General features: G+C 36.9%; 1 protein-coding gene across 4 annotated transcripts in view; it reads right to left on the bottom strand.

Annotated features, from left to right (window-relative positions):
- The window catches only part of USO1 (USO1 vesicle transport factor), an 80597-nt gene that overhangs the window by 18760 nt on the left and 45049 nt on the right, over window positions 1–16788 (bottom strand). For 2 of the 4 annotated variants that reach the window (XM_018049589.1, XM_018049590.1), the window contains 6 exons: window positions 12751–12929; window positions 8478–8618; window positions 5968–6056; window positions 5436–5590; window positions 4815–5026; window positions 3166–3186 (listed from right to left, as the gene is read on the bottom strand). In XM_018049589.1, the coding sequence (XP_017905078.1) occupies window positions 3166–3186; window positions 4815–5026; window positions 5436–5590; window positions 5968–6056; window positions 8478–8618; window positions 12751–12929 (797 nt within the window). The remainder of the gene's footprint in view (window positions 1–3165; window positions 3187–4814; window positions 5027–5435; window positions 5591–5967; window positions 6057–8477; window positions 8619–12750; window positions 12930–16788) is intronic. The other 2 variants (XM_018049592.1, XM_018049591.1) reach the window with 1 other exon arrangement.

Below are 16788 nucleotides of genomic sequence, written 5' to 3'. Positions count from 1 at the left end.
TTTCTTAGCTCATAATATTCAGTTCAGCTCAGTTGCTCAGTCGTGTCAGACTCTTTGTGACCCCACGAACCAGAGCATGCCAGGCCTCCCTGTCCATCATCAACTTCCGGAGTCTACCCAAACTCATTCCACTGAGTTGGTGATGCCATCCAATCATCTCATCCTCTGTCATTCCCTTCTCCTTCTGCCTTCAATCTTTCCCAGCATCAGGGTCTTTTCAAATTAGTCAGCTCTTCGCATCAGATGGCCATACTATTGCCCTTGCCCAAATTATATTACATAACCTGCATTTCTGTTTAAGCAAAACAAAACTTGCTTGAAAGAAAATAATGGAAATTAGCACAATAATGCATTGCTCTGGGATTAATTTCAGAAAATATCCAAAATACAATTGTTTAAAAATCAAGACAAGGGAGGGATTCAAAAGTAACTATTACTATGTTTTGAAAAATTTCTATCACTCACCCAGACTATTCTAATTTTATGAACCTTAATATCAACATCTTGGCCTTTCTATAACCTTTTTTCAAGTATATTTAATTAAATTCAAATTAGACCTCTTCAAATGCCAAGTAAGCATTTATTAGCATGATTTAGTTTTTACATAAAGCACTAGTTTTACTTTTTCCTTGCCTTTATGTCATTATTGTGTCCACAGTATATCTTCATGTTACCCAGGTAAACTGAAAATAAAATTTATTATGGGAATACCATTTGCAGGTACCAAACATACTGACATTGTATAAACAAGGGCATCCTATCAAATCACTGACTGATGTCTGAGTAAACAAAAACGGAATTAGGTTCAGTTTTGAAAAGTATGTCCTTTGGGGTCTAGATGAAGGTTAAAAAGAGCAAAGTCAAACACAACTGGTTAGAACCAGGTAGAAGATAGAATGGACCACCTTGTTTATTACAGCAACAGTTCTGATTAGGATTGAGCCTAATCAAAGTTGTATATGTACACTACTATGTGTAAAATAGATAGCTAGTTGGAAGCTGCTGTATGCACAGGGAGCTCAGCTCAGTGCTGAGATGACCCGGGCAGGTGGGGCAGTGGGATGGGGGAAGTGAGAGGGATGCTCAGAGAAGGAGGGGTGTATGTATACATATGGCTGATTCCTGCTGCTGTACATCAGAAATTAACACAACATTATAACACAATTATCTTCCAATTAAAAACATCAAAAACAAAACAAACAAAATAGGAGGGAAATTCAATTAGAGTAGTCACGGAGGGCTCTTTTTATTTAGAAATGAAAGTTCTAAAGATGTTCTCATCAATAGTATTATAAGAATAATAACAAAATGTTAATTTTTTAATATATGATTTAGAAAAAATAATTCACTGCTATATCATGATGTCATTTAATTATAGTGAAACTAACTGCTACTAAAATCTCTCTCTCCTGAACTTCCCTGGTGGTCCAGTGGCTAAGACTCCGACTACCAATGCAGGGGGCCCACGTTCAATCCCTGGTCAGGGAACTAGATCCCACATACTGCAACTAAGGGTTCACATGCCACAGCTAAAAATTCTGCCTGCCACAATGAAGACTGAAAAGTCTGTGTGCCTCAACTGAGATCCAGCACAGCCAAAAATAGAAAAAAAACTCTCTCTCAGTGTTATCAATTATTCCCCACTGTAAGAAACAACCAAAGTCAAATATTTCTACATGTTGACAACATGGATGTACTCATTCTACTACTGGAATTTTTTCCAGCTTGAAAAAATAAATAGATAAAAGTATAATTAAAGGGAGCCTTAAAAAAGTGGGAGAGGCTAAAACTGACCAAAAATCTTAGTTTGTTAACTAGTGAAAAATGCTCTCTTTTTTTAGGGAGGGGGGGAAGCTCTATCTAAACTAAAAATGTTTCAAAATACTGTTGGAACCTTTGTCTATCTGAGAATACTTTTGCCTGCCATTCACAAATTGCATGATGCATTTGAGTTACACAGCTACTGAAAAAAAAATGGCTGAGAATTATTTCAAATCTTGTTGCAGAGAACCTCGAACATTTCAGAAGAAAAAAAGTATTATTCCTAAAAATACATTAATAATAAAAGATATGTAAAGTTAACATTTTAAACAACTAGTGTTTAAGTATTAAAATGAGGTTCAAGAGTGTTATGATCAGATTTACTTTCTAGTGGTGGCCTCTGGAGACAGAGAACTAATAGGAAAGGGACAAGATAGAACTTGTGGGATTATGAACACTACGCTGCATATTTTGTCTTGGGTGGTGGTTACAGAAATATATTCAACCATGAAAATCATCAGACTGAACACTTAAGGTCTGTGCATTTTACTGTATATAAATTATACTTTCCAAAATTTCCCTTTTAAATGAATGACATGCACACTTATAAAATTCTTTCCTTAGTAATGAAAATTCTGACAGCTAAAGCTGCCAAATCTGTGTGTGAGGTATTAACACGCGTTAAATCATGCTCATACACAAAGATACAACTCCCAATAGAACTTCAGTTATTAGTATCCACACTGCATAACTGAATACATGCCCAAATATGGAATTAAAAGTACACACATTTTTGGCCAAATATCCCAGAAAACAGATCAAAATCAAACACAAATCACACTCTCCCCCAGCACACATCAAAAACGAATCCGAAATGGTAGTGTAGCACATACGTAACACCCAGAATAACTCAAGATGTTTAAACTCTTTCAAATTACAAATTTATACTTACTATTGTATATTTTCAATAACCTATATAATATAAAAGTCATCATATTCTTTCACACGCTGATTAAAGACAAAATTTTTTTTTTTTTAAAGACAAAATTTTTAACTCTTAAATTTTACTACCTCTGAAATGGTTTCACTGGAAATAAAGCAGCAAGCTTGGGTAAAAAATCACACCAAAAACCCCAAACCAAGGAATTCCAGAAAGTGCAAGCATCCCCAGAGGAAGCACAAGAAGAGCTTCAGATGCTTACTCCCACAGTCCTTAGTAACACCACTACAGTACCCAGAGAGAAACCCGAGAGTCACGGTAGAGATTAACTTGCTGACACATACAAGTGTGAGTAGGATATAACTTCAAACAAGCAGTTAAAAAAAAACAATTAACAAAACCCAAGACAAAGAAAAAGGCTGGCTGTAGGAAGAAATGCCTAAGCCCAAACAAGTTATACATACCCGTCGGTTGATCTTATCGCCCTGCAAATTATACATTAAAGATTATTTGAAAATATTACTGCTTGAGAAAAATGTATACCCAGAAAAATCCCTCAAATACAGTCTCTCTAGCAACCCAAGCCAACAGTTTGGAACAGGATAGATCTAATCTTTTATTTTACCAACGTATGTACATTTTAGAGGAGAAAGGCTAATTTTATAGCACTGTGATTACTTAAAAGTGGGAAGACATCACTATCTTGAGGATTTCTCATTATGCATTAGTTAGAATTGCAATGTTAGAGCTAAGTATGTGGTGATGATGGTCAGACAGTTAATTACTATTTGGCTTAAGAAAAGCTGTTAAACACCACTATATTTAAAATAAGTAACTAATAAGGATGTAGTGGGAACTCTACAGGGAACTCTACTCAATATTCTGTAAAAATCTTTATAGGAAAGAATCTAAAAAAGAATGGATATATGTATAACTGATTTACTTTGCTGTATACCTGAAACTAGCACAACATTGTAAATAAAATATACTCTAATACAAAATTAAAAAAAGAAAAGCTGTTTTCCATATACAGCAATGAGAGAAAAACAAGTATTAAATAAATAAGACTATGAATATTTTGGCCACTTCTAAAAAATCACTAAGATAGATAATAAAGATAAAGCAGGCTTTCAATCAAAGTACACTGATTCTAAGTAACAAAGGAGAGTTCAACTCTCTTTTCACTAGCTAATTTTTAAGCCTTCATTTATAACTCCCTATGGATGGTAATGATGTTTCTTTAAAAGCTCATAATAAAACAATTCAACAAGTATGGCAAAAATAAAAACTGAGAAGCACTCCACATATCATGGGGAAGGAATAAGATAATACCAGTGGATAGAGCAATTTTAGACTTATGGACATTTTCACTCTCCTTGAATGACTCTGAACACCTATGACTTTAAAGTTTTGCTTAAGCATCAACCTGAATCATTTAACAGCAAGGCTGGCACATGTGGGCAAATCATCTAAAAATAGTAAGGGATATTCCTAAATATCAATCCTTTAGCATTCACGTTTCAATGAAGCTTTGCTACTTTCATTAGGCATCTAAAGGAACGCAAACATTTTATGTTTATTTGCATCTTACTAGGTAAACTATACACCTTGGGGTTCGGAGGATTTGGGAGCTCACAAACATCAAGGGGTGTACTGTTTAACTATGTAAGCAATGGATTGGTATTTTATTTCTGTTTTCTGAAAGGAAGATCAATTGCCCTGGGAAGAGAAAGAGCAAGCTGTGAACCACTCTATTCTATTCCCTCTCATGACCCGAATTCAGCTACTGAACAGTAAGAGAAACTGTGTGGATGATATAAAAAGAAAACAAATCCCCCCGCCTTCAAAAAAAATCCACCACCTTCTGTCCAGAACATGTGATTCCATCCTGATGCAGACCTTATTCATTATTTGGCAAAACCATTCTGACAGGAGTATTATTTCCTGCTTTCTCTCCACAAAACCATTTCTTGTAACAGTGAGCTAATGAGCAGTCTTTGCCTTGTTCCCTTTCCATCTGTATCTACTAAGGACATCCTTAAATCCTTGTGTCACTGACATCAAAATGAAACTTCCCACCCCCTCCCTAGAGAAGTCTTGCTGGTCACTTTACCTGTGAAAGAATGTTGGTGCACTGCTGCAACAAAGAAACTGGAGGATTGCCGATGCTTGTAGCAAGCTGAACCCTGAGCAGCTGTTCTTTCTGGGTAGCATTTTCTTGCAAAGCGTGGGCAAGGGCCACGGCAGCACACCAATTTGAAAGCGAATCAGTAGAAAATAAACCTCCGCATAACAACTGACCAGCTGAGACCGTATTGCCTGTTGCTAAAAAGGTGGCAGGCAAATAACAATAAGGTGAAAATGAATTATGTTGTTTCCAAACACACAAAAATAATATGAAATAATACTTAAAAATCTGTTAATTAGCAGTATTAAGTAACACTTTCAAAAGTCTGATTTTACAAAATAAAATTTAAAAGATGACAAAGAAGTATCTTGAAAGAAAAGTAGCAAAACAAAGAAATATTAGAACACTTCAGGCATCAAACTGATGATGGTATATTCCAGAAATTATGACCTTAATTGAAAACTATACTTCTAAAACAAACTGAGAGGAAATGTTATATTTTAAACATTACATTACATACTAATATTCTACATTTTAAATATCTACTGCACTTTTTTTTATTAAAAGATAATTATTTATTTTAAAAGTTAGAATTAAATTATTTACCATCAATAGTGGAAGGCAGAAGTGTTGACACAATTTCTCCTTGTCCTTTCTGATTTTTATATAAGAAACACTGGAAACAGTAGAGAACAGCACAGCGTAACACAAACGGCTGCCTTTCATTAACCATGGACATGAGAAGTACTACGATGGCTGGTCTGTTGCATTTAAAAAGAAAAGAACAAACAGAAATATTGCAGTCTACGTACATACATCAATAGCTAGTCATTTTTGTTGACTGAAAAGCCAGAGGCAGAATACCAGCAAGCTAACAATTTCATCTCCATTTCACAGAAAAGATATCTGCAGCTGAGAGAAACGAAGTGATCTGCTTGCTAAGGCACACAGCTAGGAAGTGATACCCAAGTACAAATACATAGGTTCTAAAGACTGGAAACTCTTAAAATACCAACATATTTATCTTGTCAGATAATTTCTTGTTTCAAAACACATAACTGAACTCCTTAAAAGAATAAGACGTGCAGACAAGATATACTAATTCGTCTGCAGGATCTCAGCATTTCTCTTTTCCTACCTTGGTGGGTTTGAAGGTGCATTTACAGAAGCAAAGTAGTCTTGGTTTACTTGGCAGCCTCGAATAACTTCTGATACAGTATTAATGGTCTGAAATGAACATGAGTGGAGAAGAAAATTTAGAGAAGGTGAGTTGAAGGAAAAATCCTGTTTTTAAAAGAAGAAAATGTTACATTCTTTTGCTTTTAAACAACAAAACTTAGATACCAAAAATGTCAGTTACAGCATTATAATCTTGTAATACTTTTGTGAGATTATATTTTAAAACACTGAGCGCCTCCAACTAAACTTGACCACATGCATTTAAAATCTCAAAAAAACTAAAATTAATAATACCCTCCAAAAGAGAGAATCTATTTCTACAAAGCAAGAAAAAGGATGCTTAAAAATAAAATCAGAGAACAAATTTAAAATGTAACAAATTACAAATTCAATTTAAGGATAAGGCTGAAAAAAACCTCCAAGTAAACAGAATAAAAAGACACTGGGTCCAGAAAGTCTAATAATCTATTAATAAAGTTCAAGACACAGAAAAGAGGAAACTGTCAAGGAACACATGAAACTTCCTCAGAACTGAAGTACTTATGTCTCTAGTTTGAAAGGGCCCAATGAGTACTAAAATTTAGTGGGGTTGAGAGGTAGAGTCTGTAATAGAGCACATCATCAGTAAATTTCAGAAACCAGAAAGAAAGATTCTAGAGAAAGAAAGTAAGTTACATAAAAAGACGCAAAATGGCTTCAGACTTCTTAGTAGCAACACTGGAATAATGTTCTGAAAGTTGAGCGCTGCTGCTGCTGCTGCTGCTAAGTCGCTTTAGTCGTGTCCGACTCTGTGCGACCCCATAGATGGCAGCCCACCAGGCTCCCGTGTCCCTGGGATTCTCCAGGCAAGAACGCTGGAGTGGGTTGCCATTTCCTTCTCCAATGCATGAAAGTGAAAAGTGAAAGTGAAGTCGCTCAGCCCTGTCCGACTCTTTGCAACCCCATGGACTGCAGCCTACCAGGCTCCTCCGTCCGTGGGATTTTCCAGGCAAGAGCACTGGAGTGGGGTGCCATTGCCTTCTCCGAAGTTGAGCGTTAATGATTTCCAATTCTGAATTCCATACCTAACCAAACACTAGACTAATTCTGAAGGTGGAGGAATGACATGAAAAAGCTAAAACCAAATTATCTTGCCATTCACCCCCTTTCAGGAAGTTAAGTAAAATAAGATAATGAACCAAGGGGTGGTAGAAAATGACACAGAATCTAGATAACCAAGGAATCCCCTGAGGGCTCAGATGGTAAAGAATCCACCTACAATGAGGGAGACCTGGGTTTGATCCCTGGATTGGGAAGATCCCCTGGAAGAGGGCATGGCAACCCATTTCAGTATTCTTGCTTGGAGATTCCCAATGGACAGAGGAGCCTGGTGGGCTACAGTCCATGGAGTTGCAGAGTCGGACTCAACTGAGCGACTAAGCATGGCAAAAGGATCATTAGAGACAGTGAATCAAAGTCCCAGGATAGGGACTTTCCTGGTGGTCCAGGAGCTAAGACGTAATTAATGTTCCCAATGTAGGGGGCCCAGGTTGAATACCTAGTCAGAGAATTAAGATTCCACATGCCACACACAACGAAGATGCAAATAAATAAATGAAAGGTAAGTTCCAGGATAAGAGCTGTGTGATGGAAGAAGAGAATAAGCAGCCCATATGGGAGCAGGAGGATAGAGGACTTCCAGAAGGTCTGAAGTGGGGAACATACTGTTAAGCACATGACAGTGTTAATATGCATAGATAGACAGAAAATCAGTAAAATGAATAAGAATCTTATTATAACTCAGGAAAGAAAAAAAGGTTATTTTTTAAAAAAAGCATGGGGCTCTGTTTGGCTTAGCAAAAAACAGTATTGGAATAGTGACAAAACTATAAATTCTGATTATCAATTTAAAAATAAATTACTAGGCTGACAGGAGGAAGTAAAGTGGGACAGTTATACAGGGGGAAGTGAGGCTTAGACAGGAAGGAGGGAGTCCAAAGATAGTTTTTCTTATAAAACTTTCACTATTATCTGTACTTTTAATGTACATGTGTTAATTTAAGAAAAGAAATTTAAATAAACCTTTCTTTTCTTCAAACTAACTTCTTTTTCTTAATAGGCAGGAAACAGAAAACGCGATACATCAAGGAAAAAGAATTTATTATTCTACGAATAAGATTCACGTCTGACTTGACTAAGTCATAATGGTCTCAAAATTAAAAATATAAATCATTACTGTGCACTCCTGTTGAATACAATAAAATTAACAAGAAATGTTCTAAGCGTTAACATTATGTACATGCCATTAAACGTGTGGAATGAATACACCTTTTGGAATTGCTACTGTCTTCATTATGCTAATTATACTTTATAGTGTCAATAAGGAATTTAACGGATAAGAATGGTTAACAATTGCTGTTTCTCATTCAGCTGATATCTAGTTCTTCCCAGGCTTCCTGATTTTAGCTTCCAGAGTGGCTTCCATTTTACCTCAGTCAGGATGTCAGCAGGAACTCCAGTGGCCATTAGGATAGTACAAAGCTGCTGCAGTAAGCCACACTGGAACATAGCTTTTTGGCAGCTACTGGTAGCACCAGGAGGGTTGTTGGGAGATACTAGTACACGAACAAGCTGCAAAAGAAAGAGAACACAAAATCTGTCTTTCAGAGATTGGAAAAGTCTTGAGACAAATTTGATCTATATGAATGGAAAACCTGTGTAATGGATTCCCCAAAATGCTCAGCCAGATCTATAGCATTCAATGCTTTGACAGCATTTTACACACACTTCTTTCAAAACTGGTGTGAAAGTGTTAGTCACTTAGTCATGTCCCACTCTTTGCCACCCCATGGACCGCAGCCTATCAGGCTCCTATATCCGTGAAATTCTCCAGGAAGAAAACTAGAGTGGGTTGCTATTCCCTTCTCCAGGGAATCTTCCTGATCCAGGGATCAAACCGAGGTCTCCAGCACTGCAGACAGATTTTTTACTGTCTGAGCCATCTCCTCTCAAACCCTGACACTGCTTAATCAGCTAAGTTTTTGTAATATCCCGTGCTGTCATTTCCTCCTCAAGGGGATCTTCCCAGCTCAGGGACTGAACCCACATCTCCTGCATCTCTTGCACTGGCAAATGGATTCTTTACCACTGTGTCACCTGGGAAACCCCATCAAAGTCCTAGATGACATCTTTTCCCAAGAGAAAGCTGTTTTATCTGCATTGAAAATCTGTTGCTTTGTGTAGCCACCTTCATTAACTTGCTGCAGCTTCTACATCAGCACTTGTTTCACCTGTGTTAATATTTTTACATTATGAAGAAGATGGCTTCTTTCCTTAAACCTCATGAACCAACTTCTGCTAGATTCAAAATTTTCTTCTGCAGCTTCCTTACCTTTCTCAACCTTCATGGAATTGAAGAGAGTTAGTTAGGGCTTTGTGCTAGAGTAGGTTCTGGCTTAAGGGAATGTTATCACTGGTTTGATCATCTATCCAGGCCACTGAAGCTTTCTCCACATTAGCAATAATGCTGCTTCAGTTTCCCATCACTCATGTATTCACTTATTCTTTCCTTCAATAACTCTTCCTCTGGATTTACAATTTGGCTAACTGGTACAACAGGCCTCGGTTTCAGCCTGTCTTTGCTTTCAATATGTCTTCCTTACTCAACTTAATCATTTCTAGCTTTTGATTTAGAGTGAGAGACATCCAACTCTTCCTTTCACTTGAACACTTAGAGGCCACTTAGAGGCCACTGTAAGGTTATTAACTGGTCTAATTTCAACACTTATGTCACAGCAGATAGGGAGACCCAAGGAAAGGGAGACAGGGAATGGTCCGTTAGAGGAGCCGTCACACACACACATGTATCGATTAAGTTGTCCATTTTACAAGGGCGTGATTCGCGGTGCCACAGAACAATTACAACACTTATAGCAAAGACCACTGATCACAGATCGCCATAACAAATGATAATGAAAAGGTTTGAAATACTGAGAATTACTAAAATGTGACAGAGACATGAAGTGAGCAAGTGCTGGTGAACAAAAGCTGACAACTTGCTTGACATAGGGTTGCCATAAAACTTCAATTTGTAAAAAGTACAATTATCTACAAAGCACAATAAAGTGAAGCACAGTAAACTGAGGTATACCTGTATTTAAAACAAACACCAAATTATGTGTCATCGTTCCCATAATAATTCCTATATGTCTCCGATAAAAAGATTTTAAAAACATAATCATGCCATTATTATACCTAACAAAATCAACAATAATTCCTTAAGTAAGTGTTAGTCACTCAGCTGTGCCCGACTCTTTGCAACCCCATGAGTTTTTCCAGGCAAGGATACTGGAGTGGGTTGCCATTTCCTTCTCCAGGGGATCTTCCCAACCCAGGGATTGAACCTGAGTACCTACACTGCAGGTAGATTCTTTACTGACTGAGCTACGAGGGAAACCCAATAATTCCTTAATGTCATTTAATAGCCGTTGGGTATCTTAACTGATGCTATAAATAATCACATTTCTAGATAACAAATAGTTATATTCAAATACATTATAAATATGCAAAATATCACAATAGATTGACTTATATTTTCCCAGAGAGAAAAACCAGGGGGAAGTTTGTAGATGTTATATCCAGGCAGATTTTGACTCATTATATAGATTAAGCTTTTTATAATTAGAACTATCCAACAACAAAAAGGAGTCTCTCATTAGGTAATGAGTTTTCTGAGAGTCAATGGCAGTATCGGTCCAAAAAATGAAATAGAAGGGATTCCTACAGGTAGAAACAATCATGAAATTACCATTCCAGGAAAAAATTTAAATGTTTCACAACTAAAAAAATTTCAAAAAGACGCCTTCTTCACATTTAATTTGCGAAATTTAAATGAACTATCCTCAAGTGGATCAATTTCAATCTTTAGTGGCTTAGAATTCTATCATAATTATAACTGGGATGATGAATAATTCCAGTTTGGACATACATATCCAAAAAGGATTGTTCATCACCATTTACAATGCATTTTCACTTGTTATATAACCGAGAACTTGAAATATAAGCAACCCTAAATATAAGCAATAAAGCTATCAAGAAAGCGTTCTAATAGTTTGAAAACCAGAAGATAACCTGTGGTCTGTGAAGCTATGAAATACATCAACTACTTCGTCTTTGAATGGAGAATACATTACAGTGAATTAAACTCAGTTTATTTCGAAGTTTATCTTCTTCAATAACTACTATCTACTTTATTCACTTTCTAGAAGAATACTGAAAGAACTAACTTACTTCTATATATAACTAGAATACTGTTTTTCTGTTTATACGCAGCATTCTATTCTAAATTTTTTTTGGTAAAATAGTGCTTTACTTTTTAACAAGTGACTTTCTTGTTAACAATTACTTTTTGCAAAAGTTAATTCTTTAGGTAGTACTCAAAGCTATAAGATACGAGTAAGCTCCTCAAGCAGTTTAGATTTTCACTCTGGAAGGAAATATATATGTAACTGGTACATCATGAGAACCCTTCATTTTCTCTAATCACATTTTAAAAATCATTTTTCTAGAGGAATTTCCTTTGTTAAGAAGGCAGTGTTGAGCAAAGATATCAACTTTACCACTGGGACACTATTTCTGAAACATTAAAAACTAATAGCCTTGAAATGTGTGATACTGACATGTAAAAACAGAAACAATGAAGCTGGGAATATCAACAGATTCTGTCCATGTTCCCTGTAAAATATTTCCCTAACAGTTTTTAAGGCATATTCTAAATAGGCTAACTATAGTTTATTATCCAAACTGGGACACTTCTGACGTGAAAGAGGACATGATTAGTAATTACAAAATGAATACTGACCTGGTAAACTGGGGCATACGGTCACCCTAATTATCAATCAACCCTATGTGGGAAATTCCCAGAGAAGGCAACAATATGCAGATTCTAATTATCAGTCTCATTAATCACCTAGTTTTGAGGAACACAACTTTAGGAACACAGGGACATTCAAAGACCCACAAGAATCACTAGAGAATAAGTTAGGAAACCGGTATAAACTTAAGGGTCTGGAGAAGGGGTATTCAATAAAGGGATAAATAAGTAAAATACTTAAAAAATGTCATAATTTTCTGACACAGAATTCATTTGGGATCCTACTGTCTTCACCTTTACTATCCATCACCACCAAGCTTTCACCACAGAGCTTAAATGAAATTACATGTGACTTGTTAATTTAATTTATATTAAATTAAACATAAAACTCAAGACTATTAATCTTTGAGGGTAGGGACATCTTCATCCACTTCCAAGCATCCAGTGTCTGGCTCTCAGTAAATGTTTACTGAATGAATTTCTATGCTGAACTTAATATTCTGAATACTAAAATTTATGATATTAGAACCTTAAATGAAGAAAATAGATTTAAAAAATTCAACTCAACTTATTATCTTCTAGTGCAAAACCTATCAGGAAACTATGTTTGGATGTGCTTTAAAATAACCCAACAGGGCAAGAGAGGGGAATAAAAGATGAAACAGTATTGTCAGATGTTAACAGTTATTGAAACAAAGCGTATGTGTGGGAGGAAGGGAATCTCTATTTCTGAATATAACTGCAAATCTCCGTAACAGAACGTTCTTACTCTTTTTTTAAAGCTCACCTGAAACCAACTCACCATCCTGGATTGACCAAAGGCAAAACATTTTTTTTTCTTTAAAAGGATTGTTGTGAAAATTATCACATTTATGTCTGAGGACAGCGTACCTGTAACATTAGGTGCAGATTAGTCACTTTCTGTGCAGACCAGCCAGAATTTTCATCCCCAACTTCAAACCAAGGTTTCATACGCTGAATATACGAGCCTTCTTTAAAAAAATTTTGATTGGAATTGTTGTTCTTTAACAAGTTTTGGAGCAGAATCAGACAATCTTCCACTACTATACCTGGGGAAAGAATGTAAAAAACAGAAATGTGAAGGCTGACAGAACCTGAAGGAAAATTCAATCCCCAAACATTTTAAAAACAAAAATCTCCATGCACAGCATCTCCTCAGCTTGCATGGCAGTGAGCCTGCTCTTCCTCAGGTCCCCCTGGGATCTCTTGACTTCTCTTTTTGACTAGCCACTCATCTCAGTAACTCACACTGTTTCTTCACATTTAGCTTACACATCATTTCTTCAGGAATGATTAGTGAGATCCAATGACTACGTTAGGATCACGAGCTATAATGCTCTCACAGTTGCCTGCTCCTTTTATTATTATGTAGCATCTGTCTTCTCCACTAGATTGTAATTCATGAAGACAGGAATCTGTGAATGTCCTACTCACTCTGTATTCTCAGCAGATATAGAGATAAGACATCAGACATGTACAAAATAAAGTGAAAGTGAAAGTTTCTCAGTCGGGTCTGACTCTTTGCAACCCAATGGACTATACAGTCCATGGAATTCTCCAGGCCAAAATACTGGAGTGGGTAGCCTTTCCCTTCTCCAGGGGATCTTCCCAACCCAGGGATCGAACCCAGGTCTCCCGCATTGCAGGTGGATTCTTCACCAGCTGAGTCACAAGGGAAGCCCCACATACAAGGTATGCACGTATGCATGTGAAGTTGCTCAGTCGTGTTCGACTCTTTGCGACCCCATGGACTGTAGTCTACCAGGCTCCTCTGTCCATGGGATTTTCCAGGCAATAATACTAGAGTGGATTGCCATTTCCTTCTCCAGGGGATCTTCCCGACCCAGGGATCAAACCCGGGTCTCCTGCATTGTAGACAGACGCTTTACCATCTGAGCCACCAGGGAAGTCCTGTAATATTTAGTCCTACTAAACATTTGTTAAATGAATCAATTATTGTAATCTCTAAGAAGCACTTGACATTGTTGTCTCAATGTCTCTTCCTTGAAACTTCCTCTTCTCTTGGTTTCTAAAACACTAATGACTCCCTCCCTGGTTTTCCTTACAGATGTCTGGTCACTTCTCAGGCGTCCTAGGCAAAGAGCTCTCTGTTTCCTCTGCAAAGCCTATGACGAAGGCTGCATGCTTATAGTGAGTAGGTTCCTCTGTATATATACCCACACTTTTGTGCCTACTACTTGAGCTGTATGATTATAAGAATTAATTGCTTTTTAAAAATTAAGACTATTTTTTCAGAGCACCTTCAGGTTTAAAGAAAATCTGAGCAACAAATATAGGGAACTCCCACATACTCTCTCCCTGCCAGTGTCCATTACTCTTACTATTTAGCATTAGTGTGAGGTACATTTGTTAGACTGATGAATGAATACTGATACATTATTAACTCATGGTCATAGTTTACACTATGGCTCATTCTTTTTAAGTTCTATAGGTTTCAAAGTATGTATTAATTTTATGTACCCACCATTACAGTGTCACATAGAATAGATTCACTGCTCTAAAAATCCTGTGATCCACCTATTCATTCCTCTTTCTTTTCTTCAAGACTCACTCATGATAAAAAGTCATAGCAAAAATCAGAGTTAAAGGTGAAACATCAACATTCTCATTAAAGTCAGCAATTATTCTAACACTGTATTAAAGATTCTAATGGGCTTCCCTGGTGGCTCAGATGGTAAAGAATCTGCCTGGAATGCAGGAGACCTGGGTTCAATCCCTGGGTCAGGAAGGTCCTCTGGAGAATGAAACAGCAACCCACTCCAGTATTCTTGCCTAGAGATCCCAAGAACAGAGGAACCCGGCAGGCTACAGTCAATGGGGTTGCAAGAGCTGGACACCACTTAGTGACTAAACCACCACCAAAGATCCTAGTCTGTGTGATGAGAGAAAGAGGACAAGAAAGACAGAAAACAGGATTTCACTATTTGTGGAAGACATCGTATCTACACAGAAAGTCCAATGAGAACTAATGATTCAATAAGATAATTGGATTCAAAATCAATATATAAAAAAATCAAATAGCAGCCATTTGAAAATGTAATTAAAGAGAAAGATCTCATTCATAGGTAACAAAAAGTATAAGATGCCTAGGAATGAATCTAATTTAAAAAAGGTATATGACTCTTCTGTTTAAAATTATAAACATTATTGAAAGAGATAAAAAGACGACTTGAATAGACTAAAAGATATACCTGGGTTCATGGAGAGAAAACGTCAATGATGATTCTCTTTAATCTTTAAACTCTGTATATTTTCAATAAATATCCCAACTGGGATTTTCAGACAACTTGACTAGCTATTAAGTTTCACTTAAATGAAGAATAAAGAAAACACACACTAAGACAAATTATGAAGAGGGCCAAGACAGGAAATTCTTTCAATATTCTAATAGGAGATTATTATGAAGCTTTAGTAATTAAGAAAGTATGGTTTTAGTGCAGAACTAGACAAACACTAATGGAATAGAACAGAGAACTCAGAAAGACCTTCACATGTATGAAATTTGATTACAAATCTTATACCATCATTCGAAAGAAAATCTCTATTAATTAAATGCAAAAGGCAAATTTTTAAAGCCTTTAGTACAAGAAAGTGATGGAAACTCTTTTTATGACCATGAGATAGACACAGATTTCTTAAACAAAACCCAAAAGCATAAACTATTAAAAAACTAATGTGATTATATTAAAATTTTAAACTTTAATAGAAACACTATAAACAGACTAAGAGAAAATAACTAAAACATGTATAATCAACAAATGATTAGTGTCCAGAATATATAAGAGCTTCCAAGTAATCAACTGGAAATGGAAAAATGATCTTATATAAAAATGGGCAAGAAGGTAATTCAGAGGGTTCAAGGATATACAAAAATAGACAGTGACTATACTGCAGATGGTGATTACAGCCATGAAATTAAAAGACACTTACTCCTTGGAAGGAAAGTTATGACCAACCTAGATAGCATATTCAAAAGCAGAGACATTGCTTTGCCAACAAAGGTCCATCTAGTCAAGGCTATGGGCTTCCCTGGTGGCTCAGAGGTTTAGGCATCTGCCTGCAATGCGGGAGACCTGGGTCTGATCCCTGAGTCAGGAAGATCCCCTGGAGAAGGAAATAGCAACCAACTCCAGTATTCTTGCCTGGAGAATCCCATGGATGGAGGAGCTTGGTGAGCTATAGTCCGATTCTTTGTGACTCTTGGGGGTCACAAAGAGTCGGACACGACTGAGCAGCTTCACTTCACAGTCAAGGCTATGGTTTTTCCAGTGGTCACGTATGGATGTGAGAGTTGGACTGTGAAGAAAGCTGAGCGCCGAAGAATTGATGCTTTTGAACTGTGGTGCTGGAAAAGATTTTTGGAAGTCCCATGGACTGAAATGTGATCAAACCAGTCAGTTCTAAAGGAAATCAATCCTGAATATTCACTGGAAGAACTAAAGCTAAAGCTAAAGCTCTAATACTTTGGCCACCTGATGTAAAGAGCTGACTCATAGGAAAAGACCCTGATGCTGGGAAAGACTGAGGGCAGAAGTGGTGACAGAGGATGAGATGGTTGGATGCAGCAACTCAACAAACACGAGTTTGAGCAAACTCTGGGGCATAGTGAAAGACAGGAAGCCTGGCATGCTGCAGTCCACGGGGTCGCAGAGTCAGACATGACAGTGACTGAACAACAAGATACCCATGAAAATATGCTCAATCTCAGTATTAATTTAAGTAATGAAATAAAATCTCAGTAAGATAATTCTCTTTCTTTGCATGTGCGCTCAGTCCATGCCTGACTCTTTGCAACCCTGTGGACTATAGCCCACCAGGCTCCTCTATCTGTTGGAGAGAATACTGGAGTGGGTTGCAACTTCCTTCTCCAGGGAATCTTCCTTACCC

The sequence above is a fragment of the Capra hircus genome, chromosome 6 (genome assembly GCF_001704415.2).
Source record: "Capra hircus breed San Clemente chromosome 6, ASM170441v1, whole genome shotgun sequence".
Taxonomy (NCBI): domain Eukaryota; kingdom Metazoa; phylum Chordata; class Mammalia; order Artiodactyla; family Bovidae; genus Capra; species Capra hircus.
This window is presented reverse-complemented; position numbering and strand designations above follow the sequence as displayed.